A 23,479-nucleotide genomic window follows, 5' to 3' on the forward strand; every position below is an offset into this window, starting at 1 on the left:
ATCTTGGTGTCAGCTTTTCTGGTCTGCTTTTGTCAGATCCTCAGACAATCCATCTGCTTGCCATCTTCCAAATTCTGTTAACATCTCTCACGTTCTGTTTTCTTTCATGTTCTCCTTGTTTTTGAGTGTTTATGCCCTTCCCCCCCTTTCCTTATCTCGGCAGTATTTGGGGAAGTGTTGAAGATAAAAAGCATGTGTTCAGTTCTCCACGTCTTACCAGCTTGTGGACTATTTTTTTAAAGGGTTGTGTTCTAGTTTGCTAGCTGCCAGAATGCAACACACCAGAAACAGATTGGCTTTTAATAAAAGGGGATTTATTTCATTAGTTCTTCAGAGGAAAGGCAGCTAACTTCCATCTGAGGGTCTTTCTTTGGTGGGAAGTCTCAGGGTGATGGCCTTCTCTCCAGGCCCCCGGGTTCCAACAACTTTCCCCGGGGTGTCTTCTTTCTGCATCTCCAGAGGCCTGGGCTCAGCTGCGAGTGCTGAGATGAGGTATGCTGAGCTGCTTGGGCTGTGCTACGTTGCGGTCTCTCATTTAAGCACCCGCCAATTAAGTCAAACATCATTCATTGTAGCAGGTATGCCTCCTAGCCAACTGCAGGTGTAATTAGCAACAGATGAGGTTCACGTACTATTGGCTCAGGTCCACTGCAGCAGAACTAGGTGCCTTCACTTGGCCAAGTTGACAACTGACTCTAACCACCACAGGGTGTTTTAGGAATAGTTTAAATACTTCAGTGCCATGTTATTAAACCAAACGTCTTGCTCTGCCTGGTGAATATTTTGAAGGACAATATTTGTTCGGTATTATCATTTCACAATAGATGTAGGGCTTGTGGATTTACTTTTTCTCCTCTGAAGCAATAGAAAATTAGGTTATTTATTATAAAATTAATTGTTTATAGCTGCTTCTCCAACTCGTTGTCCAATACCCTGAGTTTTCCTTGAAGGTTAGAAAATTACGGGGTGCTTTTTTGCCTCCCTCCATCTTCTACTTCACCCCAGCTTCTAGCCTGATAGTGTTTCATTGTCATATCCTTGGATAATTTTGCCTATATCCTAAGCCTCAAGTGACCTGAAGTTTCATCTGTGGTGTGTTAGTGATGGCACAGCAGCAGCAGGGCTAGGGAGGTGGCTGCTGGCGTCCAGTTGGACTGAGCTGCTTTGAAGGTTCCCCAGGATTTGGGACTAAGAGCCATCTTGTGCAGAGTTAACTTTTCCTGTCCATCAACTAAAAAGGATCTGAAGATCCTAAGGAAAGAGAGATGCCTAAGAATATATTTATGTAGGAAAATCCTATATTAACAAGAAAGTAACTACCTGCTATTTTGCTTCAGCCAAGGGCAGTTCTGGAGATGGCAGGTAGCTGAGAAGGGGCAGCTGGCATGCTCCCAGCATCTGGGGCATTAGGTCCTTTGGTCCCCAAGGCACCTGGGGGTACAGGGCTATATTCACAGTAGACTCCTGTGTGCAGCTCAGATCCACTTCTTCCTGTGTGTTTTGGGTGTTGTTCCTCTAGGATTCTTGGGAACCACTTTCCTTGGGAGAATGTATGTTTTTAAACATTTTTATTACAAATCTTCATACACATACAGTCTATACATGGTGTATAATCAGTGGCTCACAATATCATCACATAGTTTTGTATTCATCACCATGATCATTTTTAGAACATTTGTATCACTCAGAAAAATAAATGAAAAGATAAAAGAAAAACTCATACATCCCATACGTGTTACCACTCCCTTTCACTGATCACTAGTATTTCAATCTACCCAATTTATTTTACCCCTTACCCCCTATTATTTATTTATTTGTATTTTATTATTTTATTTTTTTTGCATGGGCCGACACTGGGAAATGAACCTGGGTCTCTGCCATGGCAGTCAAGAATTCTACCACTGAGCCACTGTTGTACCACCCCTATTATTTATTTTTATCCATATTTTTTCACTCATTTGTCCATACCATGGACAGACACAAGGTTTTTACAATCCCATAATCACTTTGGAAAAGCTACATTATTATACAGTTGTCTTTATGTATCAAGGCTACTGGAACACAGCTCAACAGTTTCAGGTACTTCCCTCTGCCGTGCTCTAATGCACCATAAACTAAAAAGGAATTTCTATATAATGCATAAGAATAACCTCCAGAAAAACCACTTGATTCTGTTTGAAATCTCTCAGCCACTGACACTTTATTTTATCATATTTTTCCTTCCTCTTTTGATCATGAAGTCTTTCTCAAGACATCTCATGATGTCAGGTCCTGGTGAATCTCCTTGGGGAAAATGCATAAGTCGAGCCTGAGTGGGGTGAACTGCAGCGCAGAACTGCACTTGGGCTCGTGGATACCACTGACACTCATCTACTCCTTCCTTTAGGACCTGTTCTAGGTGCCTCCCCCCCCCCCCCCCCCCCGCCGCCCTGGCCAACACCTTTTCTGGTTGGGGTGGCTCTCCTGACTGGGTGGGTGAGCTTTATCTCGGGGGGTCTGAGGTCCTGCTCACCAGGTTGTCCTCAGGCCGCTGCTGCGTGTAACCTTGTACCATTATGTCCAGGCAAATTGTTCACCTCGTACCAAGCGTATTTCCCCATTCCCTATGTTGCTGCAGTGCTGCCTCTTCTTGATGAGCCAGTAACTCGCCCCCAGAGTGGTGACTTCTCTCCCAGCCTGTTTGTTCTTTGGCCAGAGGAGCACAGTGTGCCTGTGGCAGCCACAGCTTCAAGTTCTTGCTGTATCCTGTAGTGGAAGCATTCCAAACCTTTGGGAACCAGGCCTTCTAAATTGCAGGGACTGAAAGCACCAGTTCCTTGAGTCGATGCTGGTAGTGATGCGCATCCCCATGTTTGACTCCTGGACCCACATATTATTCCTAGAAGGGGCCCAGCTCCATGTGGCGGAGATTGCCATGTGCTTCACCTTGGAGGATGGTGTCCTATCCTCATGTGCCATCTTCAAGCTGGTGCCTCCCCTGTGCCTTCAGCAGACTTATCCATCACTGCCTGGCCGACAAGGTTAAGGGTTGCAATTTGTGATACGCCCAGCATACCCCATGGTCATGTGTGTACTGTGACCCCTACTTTGTTATAGAGTGAGTCTGATGAGATGTTTTTTTGGGGGGGGTTCCTCTAAGTCTTCAGTGGTGCTGGTTGAGGCTCTCTGTGCAGGAATATATGTCAGTTCCTGTCAGAGTGAGTGGCTGCCCCTTCTAGGGTGGAATGGATCCAAGGTAGCCACTTGCTCTTGGATGGCTAATTGGTCTCCTTGAGGGTTGGTGCCATATAGGGGCTTAGCAGTGGTCCTCATTACTGGCATTTGGGACTTTTGGCAGTCGTGGCAGCTAAAACAGCTTAGGTGATCAGGAGCCCAGGCTTACACTGTACTGAGGTGTTACTTGCTTAGAAGAAACATAGGAAACTATCTTCAGGACCTCGCAGTACGCAATGAATTCTTAAATGTGACACCAAAAGCACAAGCAACAATAAAAATAAATAAATAAAACATTGTTGAAGGTAAAAACTCTTGTGCATCAAATAGTTTTACCAAGAAAGTGAAAAGACAACAAACAGAATGGGAGAAGGTATTTGGAAACTGTGTATGTGGTAAGGGCTTAGTATCCTACAGCTCAACGACAAAAAAGGCAAATCAATTAAGAAAAAAAAAAGAAGGCAAAAAAACTTGAGTAGGCATTTCTCCAAAGAAGATATGCAAATGGATGATTTGTACATGAAAAGTTTCTCAATATCCTGATCCATTAGAGAAATGCAAATCAAAACCACAAGATACTATCTCATACCCACTAGAAGCTATTAATAAAAAACAGAAAATAACAAGTGCTGATAAGGATGCAGAGAAATAGGAACATTTTTTATTGTGGGAATATAAAATGATGCAGCTGCTATAGCTACAACTTTTAGAAGTTCCTTAAAAGGTTAAACAGTCCCATGTGAACTGGCAATCCCACTTCTAGGTATTTACCCTAAAGAATTGAAAGCAAGGGTCTCGAACAGATATTAGTACTCCACTGTTCTTAGTAGCATAATTCAGAATTGCCAAGAAGTGGAAAAAACCCAAGTGTTCATCAACCAGGGAATGGATAAACAACATATGGTATATAAACATGATAGGATATTATTCTGCCATAGAAAGGAATGAAGTACTGGTACATGCAATAATCTGACTGCATCTTGAAGATGTCATATTGAGTAAAATGTCAGATACAAAGGGATAAATATTTATGTTTTCATGCATATGAAATACTACTTTGCAAATTCATAGAGATGGAAAGTAGATTAAAGCTTACCAGGTGTGGGGAGTAGGGAGAAGGTGGAGTTAATGCATAATGGGTACAGGGTTTCTGTTTGGGGTGAGGGGAAAGTTCTAGTAATGGATGGTGTTCTAGTTTGCTAGCTGCTGGAATGCAATATACCAGGAACGGAATGGCTTTTAAAAAGGGGAATTTAATCAGTTGCAAGTTTACAGTTCTAAGATCAAGAAAATGTCCCAATTAAAGCAAGTCTATAGAAATGTCCAGTCAAAGACATCCAGGGAAAGATACCTTGGTTCAAGAAGGCCGATGAAGTTCAGGGTTTCTCTCTCAAGTGAGAAGGCACGTGGTAAACAAGTCAGGGCTTCTCTCTTGACTGGAAGGGCACATGGCAAACATGGCATCATCATCTGCTAGTTTTCTCTCCTAGCTTCTGGTTTCATGAAGCTCCCCGGGAGGCGTTTTCCTTCTTCATCACCAAAGGTTGCTGGCTTGTGGACTCTCTGCATCTCATGGCTACATTGTTCTGCTCTCTCTGAATCTCTCTGAATCTCTCATTCTCCAAAATGTTTCCTCTTTTATAGGACTTCAGAAACTAATCAAGACCCACTCAAATGGGTGGAGACATGTCATCCCTAATCCAGTTTAACAACCATTCTTAACTAAATCACATCAACCAGGGAGATGATCTCATTACAGTTTCAAACATACAGTATTGAATAGAGATTATTCTACCTTTATGAAATGGGATTTATATTAAAGCATGGCTTTCTTAGGAGGCATATATCCTTTCAAACCAGCACAGATGGTGATGAGGATAGCACCACAGTTGCATATGTAATTGGTCTGTTTCTAGTCTGTTAGTTCCATTCATGGGCCTATCTGTTCATGTCCTAAAATTAAACTTAATTATTGGAGATTTTTTGCATGTCTTTTAATATATGGTACAGCTAGCTATCCCTCTGCTACTTAAATTTAGAGTTTTCCTATTTATTCCTATTTATTTTTGTTTGTTTGTTCTTCCCAGTGAACTTTTTAATCAATTTGTCTAGCTTCAGAGTTGTATTTCCACCTCTTCAAGTCTATTTTTCTGTCTTTCAGGAGTTAAAACACTTATAGGTTTTGGACATTTCTTACACCTGATACAACTTTAACATGACATTGTGGGTCACCTTGCAAGGTTTTAAATTCTTGTTCACTTTCAATCTCGGATGTTCTTAGGATGAAATTTCCCATTTTTGTTTCTGTCCTGATTTCTGTAACCGGGAAACAAATGTGTGACACACGTAGGAGGTTCTTTAGATGGCTGTGCATGGAGGAGAGCTCTAACTTTGCGAAGTCTGTTATCAGTCTAGGGTAAATGATTAGAAGCCAATCAAAGTATCAGTACCTTTCCCTGGGTTGCTTGGAGCCTATGTCAGTGAGCCTAGCTTTTGTCCTTGGATGTCTGTTGTTGCCGGGTCTGTGTTGTCCTTAATAGATCAGGGTGTTTCATTACCATGGGTAAGACAGGAGAAGATACTATAACTCTGGGAGACCTGCTCTTGATACTCAGACTTTGGGGTGGTGGGTGGTGATGTTCAGAACAACTATACTTCAAAAGAGGACCCAAACAGAGAGAAGTTACTTCTCTCGGAATCTCTAAAAGATTAGGTCAATAACAGAAATGGAACTAGGTTTCATGCCAATTCAGTGGTCTGCTTGGGAGGGGCTCCATGATCTGCTTCTCTTGTGAGAGTATACCTCTTTCCTCCATGCAGACATGTTCCCCAAGAGGTCCCTGAGGGGCTGTATTTGATAAATTAATGCTAAAATTTGTGCTGATCTTTCCTGCCTTTTGCTTGGCTACCTAACACAGAAACTATTGAGATGAACCAAGTGTCTAGAAGGTCTCATTTTTATAGATATAAACTTTGACTTCTGACAAAAAGCTGGTCTTCTTCCTGTGTCAGTACCAAGTCCTTTAATCAAATGTTTGCATTCATCTCCCCTGTTCTCTCACCTAACCCTTTTCTCCCCAACCCCCACCCCCAACACCTATCAGTGGTTACTTTATAGACTGGAGGGAGCAATGCGAGTGACATAAACGTTGGAAAACAAACTGCACAGTGTTCTGGGGAGGAAAGGACCAGGTTTACCATCTTCTTGGTGCTGATTCTCTGTGTGTGGCTGTCTTGTGCAGATGGAGTTGTGTACGCCTGGGGCCACAATGGGTACAGCCAACTTGGGAATGGAACAACCAATCCAGGCGTCGCTCCCATCCAGATCTGTACCAATCTCTTGATCAAGCAAGTGGTAGAAGTAGCTTGTGGCTCCCATCATTCAATGGCTCTGGCATCTGATGGAGAGGTGAGTGCCTTCCTTTTTTTTTTTTAAAGACCATGTGTACACTGGGATATATATAATCTTAAAAACACATAACAACAACAATAGAAAGTTTAGCAAGCATAATAGACTTTGATTATGCATCAGGTATATTTGTAGGAAAAATGAATAAAAGATGCTTTTATTTAAAATGGTATTTTTTATAATCACAGAAGTGGTTATACAATTATGTGCTGATTTAGTGGTCTTAATGGAAAATCAAGGGTGTTAGGTAAGGGAAGTGGGTTCATACTATGTTTCTGCTTCTTAGTTGATGTGTGATACTGGAAAATTTACTAAATGACTTGGACAAAGTCATATAATAAATAAATTATAGATCCTTGCTTCAAATCTGTGTTTATCTGACTCAAAAGGGTTTGCTCATCAACTCCTTAAATTATGGTTATCCAAGTATTTGTGGAGAGCGGTTAGAATGTTGTACTGAGTAGCCTATCAGTATGTTGCATCATATATTTGAATGTGCTGCTCCGAATCTATTAAACACACAAGTGCATTTTTTTTTAACTGGAGCTCATGCTTGACTGCCATTAAGGACCTGTGTTTAATCCCTGACATTTTATTGCTTGACTGTGAGCACATTATAAAATTACCAAATCTTTTGGTTTATTTTCCTCAAACCTTTCTATAATTTAGCTACTTCACAGACATTTTCATTACTGAAATGAAATAAACAATAACATATTTAATGAAGTAAATATGTATAATACAGGTGCAAATTTTTATCCCTCTTATTTTCTATTTCATGTGGTGCATATCTGATTAATTATAAGTGATATTTTTTAAATCTTAGGATAATCAAAGAACTACTGTGGCATATTTCTATTTAAAAATCTAAAGCTTGCATAAGTTGTCAAAAAAATGTACGACTGTCAGCCTATTAAAAAAAAAAGGACCGTGTGTGCATTTGGTTTAGTTTGAGCATAGTAGCCCTGGAAATGTAGCTTAAAAGCATTTTGGAACAGGCTCTTTCTCTGCTGTAGCCTCTGTCACGTGGCCAGCACAATGCTTAATGACAGTAGAATTCAAGCTGAAGGCAGAGGAGTCTCATGTATACTCTTTGATAAGACAGTGTTCTATACTTTGACTTTTTTTTTTTTTTTATGATGCCATCCCTTAAGGTCTCTCTTTTTTCCAGTAAATTTAAAGACATAGAAAACAACGTCACCACCTTCTAGTAGGCACCCCCACCACCTGTTTGCCTGCTCACCCCATGCTTAACAGGTCACTCACCCTGTTGGTTTTACCTTCCCATACGTTGTGTCATTCTGTGCTTCTCCACCTCCATAACCTTAGATCAGGTCTTGTCATCTCCTGCCTAAACTATTACATAGTCTTCCCCCATAGCTTTTTTTTAGTGGTTTTGTTTGTTTGTTTGTTTTTGTCTTTTTTGTTTTGTCCCCATAGCTTTTTTTTTTTTTTGCTTGGGTAGGCACTGGGAATTGAACCTGGGTCTGTGGCATGGCAGGCATGAACTTTGCCTGCTGAGCCACTGTGGCCTGCCCCCCACAGCTTTTTAATAGGTCTGCTTGTTCGGTGTTACATCTCTTTCTCTGTACAATCTCTAAAACACAAATCAGATCCTGTCACACCCTTTTTCAGAGTCCTTTGATGGTGTTACAGTGATCTTACTAAGTTTGACAGTTTATAGACTAAGAGACCACAGAAGTCAGAGGGATCAAGTGGCTTGCCCAGGGTCTCATGGCTGGAATGTGCCAGAAACAGGTCCACCGTCCTTATGACCTGGAACCTACCCTTTCCTAGTCCACTTCTTGGTTAATGGAACCAGTCCCCAATTTTAAATAAAAGGCAGCTGTGTTAACAAGGTAGCTTAGGATATTTGGGAAGAAGTGTCAGAAGAAAAATTGTTGAAGTTAGTTGGAGCTTGCTAATTCTTACAGGCTGAATTCCTGGTTTATTTTAACCTTAAACATATGCTACTTTGGATAGCTGGACTAAAGTTTTTCATTGTTATATAGATATTTCTGTGACTACACGTTCAGGAAGTGGTGCCGGTTATTTTTCTTTTCTACCTTTGGAATAGACCTATAGCATGTATTTTTGTAAGGCAGCAGCAGTGGGTTTTACTATTACTGGCTTTGGGGCAGTGTCAGATATGTTAACTGAGGTAGAAGTGCTGACGGAGGAAAGAAAGAACAATTAATTGTGGAAGCCAGAACTCAGGACTCATGAGGGCCCCTTCCTACAGGCAAATGATGGGGTGTGAGGAGATGATCCCTAGAAATTCTTCTAGGGCTGGAAGAAGTTATTTCCCTCACTGCCAACCACCCCTGCCCTATCGCCGCCCATTTTTTCTTTAGTCACACTCTTGTTTGGTAGAATCAGTAGGTAATTTCTTTGGAGTTATTTTATGTTATATTTTTCATCTTTGTTGCTAGTTTTTAACTGGCTTAGAGATCTATTTGCATCCCTCTCCCTTAGAAATCTTTGGTTTTCAGGTTATGGCAGAAAACAAGCCAAAAGTAAGCGCAGGATACAGCTGAGAAGGAGGGGAGCCGCTTGAAGTTGACAGATGGGCAGACAGCAAAGCAGAACTCAGAACAGCCTCCTGGGCTGGTGTCATTTCTGTAGGGGCAAGTCTCTCTTTAGCACTTGTGAGCATTACTGTTTTGACACAGAGTTATCATGAATAGTTATAATCATAATGGTCTTGAGTTACTAAGGAAAAGTTGTGTAATGTTGAGTATTACTGATTATAAGACATGGAAATGCATACTATGACTTAGAAAGAGTTCCATGAAGAAACACTGAACATTTGTGCCCAAAGCATTAAGCAGATTTTCATATCACTGATACTTATGTGGTATATACCTCATTTCCTATTAATGCTATATTAAAAAAAAATTACCATAATTTTTGAGGCAAGCTGGCATCATGATTAAGGGCATACAGCTGGCCTGCTTCAGTTCAAATTCCTCTACTCCTTACTGACTGGAAACCCGAACATGCCATGTGGCCTCTGTATTTAGGTTTCTGTACATAAAACAGGGGGCTGACAGCAGTACCTACCCTCGGATTCCCTTTCAGGTTACCGTGAGGATTAAATAAGGTAATGCACAAAGCACCTGGACCCACTGAACACAGCATTAGTACTCCCAAAGCAGCTTAATTTTTATTTCATGACTACCACTGTGCGATTAAGTTAAAATTTTCACCCTCTCCGGTTTTCACTTTCTGTTTCCCAACCCTGTGTAGGTGTTTGCTTGGGGCTACAACAACTGTGGCCAGGTGGGGTCAGGGTCTACAGCAAATCAACCAACCCCTCGAAAAGTCACGAACTGCCTACACATTAAGAGGGTGGTTGGCATCGCCTGTGGTCAGACCTCGTCCATGGCTGTTCTGGACAATGGTGAGGTGAGCCCTCTCTCCATTCACCTTTCCCTTTCAGTGAAATGCCGGCCTCTTTAATAAGCATTAGACAGCAGAAAGAAGAGGGCTTTGTTTTGATAGCTCCGTTGGTGGCCACCTGCTGCAGGCAGAGGGATAGCTGGAGGCTGTGTCTGTGCACCAAGGTGAAGTTTTGAAATCACAGAATTTATCTGCAAGTGACTATTTGGTGTGTCTTACTTTTATTTTTTGTAAAACCCATATAGCCTAATGCTTAGAGGTTTTTGTTTGCAGTTTAGTGGAATGGGTTAAAAAATTTTGAAACCATCTTTTTTTCTTCCAGTGAAAAAAAGTCAACCAAGCACTTGTTTGAAGTTAACAGATGATGTTTATGAACAGTCAGGAACTTTGATGAGCAAGAAGCCACTTGCAAAAGCAGAATTATTTGTCCTATTAGTTATTAACTACTTTTGAAACCCATCCTTTATGTTGGCCACCTTTGATCTGATGGTGGTTTCTGTGAAATGATTTCTGGAGGCAGCATCTACTTAAATGGACCTATTATCACCTGTGTATGTTATAATTGTTTGAAGGTTAAAAAGATATAAAGATTCAGTAATTATCTGTAGATACTTCTTTGCACCCAGGTGTTAATAATGGTTTCACACATTGGGGTACCAGGGTGCCTTAGTGTTTACAGAATGCTCTACTGTGTTCCCTTGTTTTTGAATCAAATCCTGAGCATCTTCACTGACTTTAGACAGCCATGTAACCTTCACTCTTCAACCCTGCTCAGATATCTATTTTCTGAAAAGTCTTTCCTTAACTTTCTCCTTAGAGCTAAATCCTTTCTCCTTTCTACTCCTATAGCCTTAACCATATCTCTCTTATAGCACTTGCCACCTTGCCACAGAAGTTTATGTGTCTCTGTCTCCTGTTAAACCATGACCAGAGACTTTTATTCCTAGCACCTTCCATAGTGTGCTGACATACAGTAGGTGCTTAATACATGTTCAGTGAGTGGATGATATGAGCCTCAGCTTCCTCATTTCTATAAGAGAGAAATGAATGACTTGTCAATAGGTTATACAACGAGTAAGATATGGAGTAGGGACTTATGTAAATTCTGTTTTTCCCACCCCTGTCCCCAACACACCTTGCATTTGGTGCTCAGTTGTAGGACCACATGGGATAGAACGTGAGTGTTGGAAGTGAAGGAAGCGTCTGATTTAATTAGTAGAATACAATTTTCTCTCTTCCCTCTTATTAACAGTTTTAAAACCGTGTTCTCTCCACTTCTCTCTCCACTAAGGTATATGGCTGGGGTTACAACGGCAATGGCCAGCTGGGACTGGGAAATAATGGCAACCAGCTGACCCCTGTGAGAGTGGCAGCTTTGCACAGTGTATGCGTGAATCAAGTAAGTGTGGCGGATTCCATCTTTCTTGCCCTGATGGAACTCGGGATGTGCTGGAGAGTCACTCTTCTGTACATCTTTTTGGGAAATATCCTGAGCCTTTGCCATCCACATATAGTAGGATGTCTTCCATAAGCCTTCATGACCAGAAGAAAGACCATGGTGCTGTGCTGGTATAGCAGCCTTGAGAAGTCAGAAAACCAATGGAAAAATCCTGCAGTGATAAGATTTAGGCTTTTCTGGTGCTTATTTAATCTTCCAGAGAATGTCGTTCCGCATCTGATGATAAATTGACATTCTGCAGGAGCTGGCTGTGATTTTTAAGTAGATGTTTTCCCTGTCCTTCTCGTTCTTCTGTTTGTAGTAACCATTTAAATTTACTTGCAGATTGTCTGTGGCTACGCACACACTCTAGCACTAACAGATGAGGGCTTGCTCTATGCCTGGGGAGCTAACACGTACGGGCAGCTGGGAACTGGCAATAAAAGTAACCTGCTAAGCCCAGCACACGTCATGGTGGAGAAAGAAAGGTAATGTGGCTGTAGTGTGTCTCGTGACTGTGCGTGCATTGTGGGCCTATGTGCTGGAGCTGTGATTCTGTGACCCTTCTCTTGATAACTTGTAGTTTCCTAATTGCTCAAGCAAATACCACGAAATGGATGTCATCACAGCGATGCTTTCTCCCTGCACACTGGTGCTCTGGGGCTGGCTGCTGGTGATCCTCAGTCCTGGGCTCCTGTGTTACTCCACAATGCATATGGTGACCTCTCCTGGTCTCTCCTTTCTTTTCTGGATTCTGTTCACTTTCAGTTTCTGGCTGCTCCCTCTGTGGCTTTCTCTCTACCTGGCTGAATTTCATTCTGCTTATAAAGGACTCCAGTAGTAGGATTAAGACCTATCCTGATTGAGTGGACCACACCTTAACTGAAGTAGCCTCGCTGAAAGGTCCTCCTTACAGTGGGTTCACACCCACAGGAATGGACTGTTTAGGAACATGGTTACATAGCTCCAAAACACCATAATTACATTCTTACTTTGTGCAAAAGAGTTTGAGCACTAGTCTGACTGAATGTGAAGTTGATAGGATTCTTATGCCGCTTTCCAGCTATGATTGATAGGCGTGAATGCATCTTGGTATAATTCCTACAAATCTGTTGCCCATCTAGTAGGAAAGTAAAATAGGGTCTATGACCATGTTCAAATTCATGGTGTAGTACAGTCTTTTTCTGTGAACCACCTAAAACAACGATGAAATAAAATCTGCTCTTGAAAGAAAGAATTTCTATTTAAGTATTGATTTGATTTAATACATGTTACGGGAATAGTTGTTTAATGTTTGTTCAACCAAATCATCATGCCTTACCCACTAAGACTTGGAGTGTTGGCTTCTGATTCTGGCACCTGCCTAGGAAGCAAACTTTGGAAATGTAGTTAGTTTGGCTTATGTCTGTCCGTGACCGTCTGGACTAGTATTTTTCAGTTGTTTGAGCTGATACGAGCTCTGGTAGGAGATGAGGGAAAGAGTTGTGTTTATAAGTATATTGAAGACATAATATATATTTTTTATTAGTGATGTTGTGGGTTTACAGAACAATCATGTATACAATACAGGATTCCCTTATATCACCCTATTATCAGTACCTTGCATTGGGGTGGTATATTTGTTATAATGGATGAAGGCACATTTTTATAATTGTACTATTAAGTATATTCCATGGTTTAACTTAGTGTTCACTGTTTTGTAGTATAGTTCCATGGATTTAAAAAAAAATTATTTGGTGTTACTTTAATACAACCTGACATTTTCCTTTTTAATCATATTTACAAACGTGCATTTCATTGCTGTTAATTGCATTCACAGTGTTATGCTACCATCACCACCATCCATTACCAAAGCGTTTCCATCACTCCAGATAGGGACCCTGTACATTTTGAGCCTTAACTTCCCATTCCTATCCCCATTCTAGATGGGGATATTCTAGATTCTGACTCAAAACGTGGTATTTTTTGCTACAGTCCAAGCCCCTAGAACTGTGTGGTCATTTTGCCAGGGTCTATGTTCCTCATTTATTTTGGTCTCTAGTCCTTTTCTTCAAGTTCTCCCCGACAGTATATGTTATTTGTCCTAACTGAGAAAGAGTTTAGGATGAGAAGTGGGGCGGTCAGGAAGGGAGACACACAGTGGCCGGGCCTTCTCTTTTGCTTTGGTCAGTGTGACTTGATGGCTAACGTCCCTGGAACTTGGGTTGTTTTTTGAGCTGTTCTTAGCCTGAGTTTTTTAATTACCTTGTGCTGTGCTGTGGATGCCTGCGGTAAAGAAATAATGTGCGTTTCTCCTAAAACGTTGCAGGGTGGTAGAGATCGCCGCTTGTCACTCTGCCCACGCGTCTGCTGCCAAGACCCAGGGGGGCAACGTGTACATGTGGGGCCAGTGCCGGGGCCAGTCGGTGACCCTGCCCCACCTCACCCACTTCTCCTGCACCGACGACGTGTTCGCCTGCTTTGCCACTCCCGCCGTCACGTGGCGCCTCCTGACCGTGGGTAAGAAAGCTCAAAGCAACAGCCACCGACAAAGAACTAACCACTTTTTCTTTGCATTTGTTGGTGGTGGGCTGTTAGGTTCTGGGATGTTTAATACCTTTCCCCGAATTAGGTTTGTGCGATAGGTTTTATTCATATATTATTAATTAATCCCATGGACTTGGTATTTTCTCTGTCTTAAGTGCTTTTGTTGTACTAAATTTATTTATTACATTATATTTAATATAATGCTAATGAAAAATGAGCTTAAAAAAAAGTGAAGAACCTGTGTTTTTCTGTAAGGTGCTGAGGTAACCTTGCCTTCTTTTGCTCTCTCTTTTGCTTTCATCTAATGCCAAATACTTTTATTGCAAAGGGCATCGGAAAAAAAGAGGTATTATACAGGGAGCAAGATTCAGGGTGATCTTTGGTCACATAATCTGTGCTTTTTCTGAATATTGTCTTCTCTAAGAGTCCCTTGTTAGGTAGGGCGAGATGGTGGCGAAGGGAGGTGTGAAATTTAGTTAATCCTCTAGAACAGCTAGTAAATAGCCAGGAACTGAATGGAACAACTGTTTGGTGACCATCTGTGACTGGACACAGTCATATACTGCCAATTGGGAATGGGTGGAAGGGCCAAGGTCACACCACAGAACTGTGAGTAAAGCCTCGAACCACGGAGGCTGGTCCCATCCTGCTGCACGGCAGGCTGCTGGAGACATTTCCCGGTAGGGAGAAAGGCAGACTCCACCAGGAGCAAGAGAAGGTAGCTCAGCCAAGCTCCAATTACAGTTTTAATGAACAAATTTGGACTTCTGAATACAAGCTCTGAGCACAGGTAAATTTAGAGAAGGCAGGAAAGGAACCTTGAGGTTGCTCCCTCCCAGAAGAGGGGAAAAGGGATTGACAAAGAAAAAGAAACAAACAGAGATTTCTGGACTTGGTCAAGCTCAGAACACTGGAAAAAGGCTGTGCCCTTTGTGGAGCCAACTCCAGTTGGTAACAACTCCGGCTCATGACTGGGGGACCTTTGGGGACTGGGGACTAGCTCTCAAAAGGGATTTTAGCTGATTTATTTTTTTCTTCTCTCCCTTTTTTTTTTCCTCAAGTATTGTAAGTACCTCATTAGAAAAAGCGTCAAGCATTTTTAATTTTCAGCCCCAGACCCAGGCAAGAGCAGAGTTAAAATAGCTTGGACACTCAGAGTAGCAAGTAAAGTGAAAGAGATAATTCCCTAGAGGGCATTTCTTCCCCAGGAAAAGGGAGTGGGGGAGCCAACACAAGCCCTGGCCCTCATTCAGAGAATTCGCATCCCAGGGACTGTGAACAAGAAACAGCTTAAGCTTGCCTTCCACCTCAGCCTGTCTCAACCATGGCCCTGGCAGGGTGAGAATTGAAGGCTCTGCACCACTGTAAGCCAGTGGGCAGCTGCGGGGTGACAGGTGGCACCTGCCAGGCAGGAGAGGAAACACACAGAGTCTAGAGGTTCCACAGCAAAGCCAGATAATCCACTGGGTCTCACCCTCAGGGAAGACTGGTGCTGTTAACACCCCCTCCTGAGACCTGGGCCTGCCTTGTCTGGGAAAGTCTGATTGCGGTCGATCATGTCTGGGGAGACCCTCCTCAAAAAAAGGATCCATAGAGGCAGGGAAAGCCTTATCGATGAAAACGGGGAAGAGAGGAATGAGACAAAGTTTCAGTGGCTGAGAGATTTCAGATGGAGTTGACAGGTTTTCCTGGAGGTTATTCTAACACGTTATATAGACATCCATTTTTAGTTTATGATGTATTGGAGTGGCTGGAGGGAAGTACCTGAAACCATTGAGCTGTGTTACAGTAGCCTTGACTCTTGAAGACTATTGTTATAATTATATAGCTGTTACAGTGTGACCGAGTGATTGTAAAAAGTTTGTTGCTCCTTTTATCCAGGAAAGATGAGTAAAGAAATAAGGAACAACAAATAAATCAATAATAGGGACGATATAGGCTAAAGAAAATTGGGTAGATTGAAATACTAGTGGTCAGTGAGAGGGAGTGGTAACAGGTATGGGATTATGAGCTTTTTAACTTCTTAGTTTCTTTTCCTGGAGTGATGCAGATGTTTTAAAAATAATCATGGTGATGCATATACAACTATGTGATGATACTATGAGCCATTGACTGTATGCTGTGGATGGACTGTGTGTGTGTGTGAAGATTTCTCAATAAAAATATAAAAAAAAAAAATCCGAACAGCTTACTTTGCAGAAGTAGAAAAACCAATAACTAGATTTATTTGGAAGGGCAGGGGCACCCTGAATAGGTAAAAAATATCTTGAACAAGAGGAATGAAGTGGGAGATCTCCCATACCTGACTTAAATGCATTGTATAAAGCTACAGTGGTCAAAACAGCTTGGTACTGGCATGAAGATATATATACTGAGCAGTGGAATCAAATTCAGTATTCAGAAATAGACCCTCTCATCTTTGGACAGTTGATCTTTGATAAGGCCATCAAGCCAGCTCAACTGGAACAGAGAAGCCTCTTTAATAAATGGTGTTTGGAGAACTGCATATCCATCTTCAAAAGAATGAAAGAGGTCCCATATCTAACACCTTATATCAAAATTAACTCAAAATGGATCAAAGGCCTAAATATTAGAGTTTAGCCCATAAAACTTTTGGAAGAAAATGTAGGGAAATGTCTTATAAATCTTCTGATAGGATCTGGTTTCTTAGACCTTACAACGAAAGTGTGGGCAATGAAAAAAGAAACATAAAATTAAACACTTTTGTGCATCAAAGGACTTTGTCAGGAAAGTAAAAGGGTAGCCTGCACAATGGTAGACAATATTTGGAAAGCACATATCAAATAACAGTTTAATATCCAGAATATATAGAGATTCTACAACTCAACAACAAAAAAGACAACCCAGTTAAAAAATGGCAAAAGACATGGACAGTTTTCCAAAGAGGAAATACAGATGGCTCAAAAACATATGAAAAGGTACTCAAACTCATTAGCTATTAGGGAAATGCAAATAAAAACCATGAGATATCCTCTCACACCTACTAGAATGACCATTATAAAGAAAACAGGGAACTACAAGTGCTGGAGAGGATGTGGAGAAAGAGGCACGCTTGCATACTATTGGTGGGGTGTAGAATGGTACAGTAGCTCTGGAGGCAGTTTGGCAGTTCCTCAGGAAGCTAAGTGTAGAATTGCCATATGATTCAGCAATTCCATTACTAGGTATATATTCGGAAGCAGCCCAAGTGCCCATCAGTGGATGAGTGGCTAAGCATATGATGGAATATTACACAGCTTTAAGACTTTATAGCATGTAACAACATGGATGAACCTTGAGGACATTATGTTGAGTGAGATCAGCCAGAAACCAAAGGATAAATACTGTATGGTCTCACTTATGTGAACTAACATAATGAGTGAATTTTGAGAGTTCAAGTTGAGAACACAGATTATCAGGAGATAGAAGAAGGGTAGAGATTGGGCATTTGCTGCTGATGTAGTACAGAATGTTCAACAAGATTGAGTATGTAAAGATCCAGAAATGGAGAACACAGTACTATCTGATGGTACCGCAATATTGAAGCTGAGTGTGAGTATGGTTGAGGAGGAGGGCTGGGGGCAGATATACCAGAAGGAAAGATAGAGGAGAAAGACTGTGACTCTATAACTTAGAGTGGACAATGATGGTGATTAAGTGTACAAGTATAAGAATGTTTTTGGATAGAAATAGGGTGAGATATTGGGTAATTAGAGCTGAAGGGATACAGATTGTGCAACAGGACTGAATATAAAAACTCAGAAATGGACAGCACAATACTACCTAACTGTAATGTAATTATGTTAAAACACTGAATGAAGCTGCATGTGAGAATGATAGAGGGAGGAGGGCTGGGGACATAAATGAAATCAGAAAGAAAGATAGATAGTAAAGATCGAGATGGTATAATCTAGGAATGCCTAGAGTGTATAATAATAGTGAAATGTAGAATGTACAAATTTTAAGAATGTTTTTGCATGAGGAAGAACAAAGGAATGTCATTATTGCAGGGTGCTGAAAACAGATGATAATTAATACTTTAAAATGTCACCTTATGTGTGAGACTAAAGCAAAAAATGTTTATTTGTTACAAAATTTATATTTTGACTAGAGCATTTCCTAATATAACTCATGTAGATAGTTTGATTGAATGTCGTAAGTACTTGGAATCTCAGGTAGGACATGAGATTTTGTTGGTTTGTCCAGAGTGATGCCCCGATGAATCCCAGAGTGATTTGATCAGTGACTGGAAAAGTATTTGCAAGCCCCCTTCAGGGAATGGTGAGAGTGGGGAGAAATTCAACTTCCCCAAGTTGAATTCTTGATATTCTCACAAGCAGTGTGGACAACCAAAGCTATCGGCTGAGCCCCCAGTCTTGGGGTTTGTTCATATGAAACTTAACCCCGCAAAGGATAGGTCAAGTCTACTTAAAATTTAGTCCTAAGAGTCACCCCCAAGAGAGCTCTTTTGTTGCTCAGTTGTGGCCTCTTCCTCCAGCCAACATGACGAGCAGTCTCACCACCCTCCCCCTCTCTGCATGGGACATGACTCCCAGGGGTGTGGACCTTCCTGGCAACATGGGACAGAGATCCTGGAATGAGCTGAGACTCAGCATCAAGGAACTGAGAAAAACCCTAGAATGAGCTGAGAATTAATATCAAGGGATTGAGAGAACCTTCTCGACCAAAGGGGAAAGAGTGAAATGAGACTAAGTGTCAATGACTGAGAGATTCCAAACAGAGTTGAGAGGTTATTCTGGAGGTTATTCTTATGCATTAAGTAGATATCACCTTGTTGTTCAAGATGTAGCGGAGAGGCTGGAGGGAACTGCCTGAAAATGTAGAACTGTGTTCCAGTAGCCATGTTTCTTGATGATGTTTGAACAATGATATAGCTTTCACAATGAGACTCTGTGAATGTGAAAACCTTGTGTCTGATGCTCCTTTTAGCTACTATATCAACAGAAGAGTAGACCACATGGAATAAAAATAAATAATAGGGGGAACAAATGTTAAAATAAATTTAGTTTAAAATGCTAGTGGTAAATGAAAGCGAGGGGTAAGGGGTATGGTATGTATAATCTTTTTTTCCCTCTGTTATCGTTTTATTTCTTTTTCTGTTGTCTTTTTATTTCTTTTTCTAAATTGATGCAAATGTTCTAAGAAATGATGAATATGCAACTATGTGATGATATTAAGAATTACTGATTGTATATGTAGAATGGAATGATATCTTAATGTTTTGTTTGTTAATTTTTTTTAATTAATAAAAAAAGTTAAAAAAAAATGGATAAGGTACCATGTTCCCTTGCCCAAACAGCAACAAAGTGAGCTGATAGCAGTGGTAAATGTAGGTATCCTGGTGGGGGAGTCCTGTGTAGTGATTCTGTATTATTTTTGCAATTTCCCTATTAAGTGTAACAGTATTTCAAAATAAAAAGTTTTCAAAAAAAAAAAAAGTTTTTGCATGAGGGAGAACAAATGAATATCAGCTTTGCAAGGTGTTGAAAATGGGATGGTTTACAGGAAAAAACAGAGTCAATACAAGCTAGGGTCTTTAGTTAATAGTAATATTGTAATATGCTTCCATTGAATGTAAAAAGGCAATATGCCAAAGCTAAATATCAATAAGTGGGGGTATGGGGAAGTGTTATGGGATTCTTTGTAATAGAAATAGAATTGGCCTCATATGGATTTTGATGGTCTTGGCATAGCTATGTGATTATACTGGGAAGTATTGATATTTTAATTAGTTTGCATTATGTTATGTGTGAATAAAATTATCTAAAAATTAAGTACAAGTGCTGGGGAAAATGTGGAGAGAGAGATGTACCTATTCACTGTGTTGGTAGGGAAGCAGAGTGGTACAGCCCCTTTGGAGGGCAGTGTGGTAACTCCACAGAGGCTAGGGGTGGTGCTGCCGTATGAGCCTACAACCCCGTAGTTAGGTATATACTTGGAGGAACTGAGAGCAGGGAAATGAATTGACAGTTGCACAGTAGTGTTTATGGTGGCAGTGTTCAAACATCAACTGAGGAATGGAAGCTGGAACTGTGGTATATACATAAAATGGACTATTGAGGGGCTGGATGGACTTTTGAGCGTCTGGAAGAAGGAATGAAGTTGTGAGGCATGCATCAAGGTGAATGAACCTTGAGGGCAGTATGTTGAGTGAAACAAGCCAGAAATGGAAAGATACATATAGTAATGCCTCACTAAGATGGACTAACTATAATGTACAAACTCTGAGAATTGAATTTGAGGTCATAGGTTATCAGATGAAGTCCTATTATAAAGGTTCCTAGATTATAAGCTCTTACAACAGTCACAACTGTTCTGGATGGTGATAATTGATAACTGAATTCTGAGGTGCTGAGCTCTTTGTGTACTGGTCATTCCCTGGAACCTCGGGTATTCATGTAACTCCTGAGACTCAGAGCCAGAGTTCTGCAGCTACACAAGTCAGCTATTACCCCGTACAGCAGCTGTTAAAAAGAGTGAAAAAGTGATCAGACTTTAGTTAGAGATATGAAATGAAGCTGATTTGGGTAGGACTAAGGGAAGTCAGACTAAAGGGTAAAGGATAATATTGACTGATTTCAAAACTTCATCCTCTGTTGGAGACCAAAAGAAGAGATGTTTATTAGGTGCAAAATTTACATATTCGGTCGAAAATGAAATAATTTGACTTTTTGGTAAGCTTATTCCAACACCATAATCACATGGAATCCTGAATAGGGAGTGAGATCTTGTTGGTTTGTTTAGGTTGGTGTGATGCCACGATACATCCCACAGTAATCTGGGCAGAAGATTAAAAAGTATTTACAACTTCCGGAGAAGATGGTGGCTTAGTGAGACGCGCAGGTCTTAGTTCCTCCTCCAGAACAGCAACTAAAGAAACAGAAACAATATGAAACAGCTCCCGGAGCCACGACAGAGACCAAAAAGACAGCGTACCCCATTCTGGAACGGCTGAACGGGCAGGGAGAATCCGCTGCGGTGAGATACCTGAGGGGCGCACGTTTTCCCGGCCGGGGCGGCTGGCGACTGGGGTCCCCTCCACGCACGTGGCTCCCCGGTCTGACTGGGAACGTTGGATAGCGGGGCCCTCCCGCCACGCTTGGCGTCTCGGGCCAGCTGGGCAATTTGGACCGGCACTCCCCCAAGCCGCGGCTGCCGGCGACCCCCCTTCCACACGCAGTTTCCCGGGCCGACTGCGAGATTCGGATTGGCAAGTTAAAGGAGCCACAGCATCTTTTACTGGTGGGACCCGCAGACAGACGAGCGCCACGAGCGCCACCTACTGGGCAGGAAAAGAAAAAGAGAGCCCAGGGATTTCACAGAAAAACCTTTCAACCAGCCGGGTCCCACACCCAGGGAAATCTGATCAAATGCCCAGACACCAGCAGAAAATAATGGATCACGCTCGGAAAATTGAAGATATGGCCCAGTCAAAGGAACAAACCAATAGTTCAAATGAGATACAGGAGCTGAGACAACTAATGCTGAATATATGAACAGAAATGGAAAAACTCTTCAAAAGCCAAATCAATAAATTGAGGGAGGACATGAAGAAGACATGGGCTGAACAAAAAGAAGAAATAGAAAATCTGAAAAAACAAATCACAGAACTTATGGGAGTGAAGGACAAAGAAGAAAAAATGGAAAAAACAATGGATACCTACAATGGTAGATCTAAAGAGACAGAAGCTACAATTAGTGAACTGGAGGATGGAACATCTGAATTCCAAAAAGAAACAGAAACTATAGGGAAAAGAATGGAAAAACTTGAGCAGGGGATCAGGGAACTGAATGACAATATGAAGCGCACAAATATACGTGTTGTGGGTGTCCCAGAAGGAGAAGAAAAGGGAAAAGGAGGAGAAAAACTAATGGAAGAAATTATCACTGAAAATTTCCCAACTCTTATGAAAGACCTAAATTTACAGATCCAAGAAGTGCAGCACACCCCAAAGAGAACAGACCCAAATAGGCGTTCTCCAAGACACTTACTAGTTAGAATGTCAGAGGTCAAAAAGAAAGAGAGGATCTTGAAAGCAGCAAGAGAAAAACAATCTGTCACATACAAGGGAAACCCAATAAGACTATGTGTAGATTTCTCAGCAGAAACCATGGAAGCTAGAAGACAGTGGGATGATATATTTAAATTACTAAAAGAGAAAAACTGCCAACCAAGACTCCTATATCCAGCAAAATTGTCCTTCAAAAATGAAGGAGAAATTAAAACATTTATAGACAAAAAGTCACTGAGAGAATTTGTGACCAAGAGACCAGCTCTGCAAGAAATACTAAAGGGAGCACTAGAATCAGATATGAAAAGACAGAAGAGAGAGGTATGGAGTAAAGTGTAGAAAGAAGGAAAATAAGATATGATATATATAATACAAAAGGCAAAATCGTAGAGGAAAATATTATCCAAACAGTAATAACACTAAAAGTTAATGGACTGAATTTCCCAATCAAAAGACATAGACTGGCAGAATGGATTACGACCCAGCAATACCACTGCTAGGTATCTACTCAAAGGACTTAAGGGCAAAGACACAGACGGACATTTGCACACCAGTGTTTATAGCAGCATTATCTACAATTGCAAAGAGATGGAAACAGCCAAAATGTCCATCAACAGACGAGTAGCTAAACAAACTGTGGCGTATACCTACGATGGAATATTATGCAGCTTTAAGACAGACTAAACTTATGAAGCATGTAATAACATGGATGGACCTAGAGAACATTATGCTGAGTGAGTCTAGCCAAAAACTAAAGGACAAATACTGTATGGTCCCACTGATGTGAACCGACATTCGAGAATCAGCTTGGAATATATCATTGGTAACAGAGACCAGCAGGAGTTAGAAACAGGGTAAGATAATGGGTAATTGGAGCTGAAGGGATACAGACTGTGCAACAGGACTAGATACAAAAACTCAAAAATGGACAGCACAATAATACCTAAGTGTAATGTAACTATGTTGGAACACTGAATGAAACTGCACCTGAAATATAGTTTTTTGTTTGTTTGTATCTTTTGTTTTTGTTTTTTCTTTTTCCTTTTTTTATATATATATATTTTTTTTATTAGTATTATTATTTTAATTCTCTTCTCTATACTAACATTCTGTATCTTTTTCTGCTGTTTTGCTAGTTCTTTTCCTAAATCGATGCAAATGTACTAAGAAATGATGATCATACATCTATGTGATGATACTAAGAATTACTGAGTGCATGTGTAGAATGGAATGATTTCTAAATGTTGTGTTAATTTCTTTTCTTTTTTTTGATTAATAAAAAAAAATTAAAAAAAAAAGTATTTACAAAGTCCCCTTGAGGGCCTGGGAAAAAGGTGGAAATATTAAACTTCCTCACCTGAGTAAGACCTAACACTCTCACAGTCATTGAGACCTGCCAATTTGATGGGCCAGACCCTCGATCTTGGGGCTTGCCCTTGTGAAACACATTCCTGCCGA

General features: G+C 41.0%; 1 protein-coding gene across 8 annotated transcripts in view; it reads left to right on the plus strand.

The window, feature by feature from the left end:
• Positions 1 to 23,479, plus strand: part of RCBTB1 (RCC1 and BTB domain containing protein 1) — a 63,198-nt gene that overhangs the window by 22,733 nt on the left and 16,986 nt on the right. For all 8 annotated transcript variants that reach the window (XM_077158190.1, XM_077158189.1, XM_077158195.1 and 5 more), the window contains 5 exons: positions 6,456 to 6,622; positions 9,872 to 10,030; positions 11,316 to 11,423; positions 11,808 to 11,950; positions 13,771 to 13,961. In XM_077158190.1, the coding sequence (XP_077014305.1) occupies positions 6,456 to 6,622; positions 9,872 to 10,030; positions 11,316 to 11,423; positions 11,808 to 11,950; positions 13,771 to 13,961 (768 nt within the window). The remainder of the gene's footprint in view (positions 1 to 6,455; positions 6,623 to 9,871; positions 10,031 to 11,315; positions 11,424 to 11,807; positions 11,951 to 13,770; positions 13,962 to 23,479) is intronic.

Source organism: Tamandua tetradactyla, chromosome 4, assembly GCF_023851605.1.
Source record: "Tamandua tetradactyla isolate mTamTet1 chromosome 4, mTamTet1.pri, whole genome shotgun sequence".
Lineage (NCBI taxonomy): Eukaryota > Metazoa > Chordata > Mammalia > Pilosa > Myrmecophagidae > Tamandua > Tamandua tetradactyla.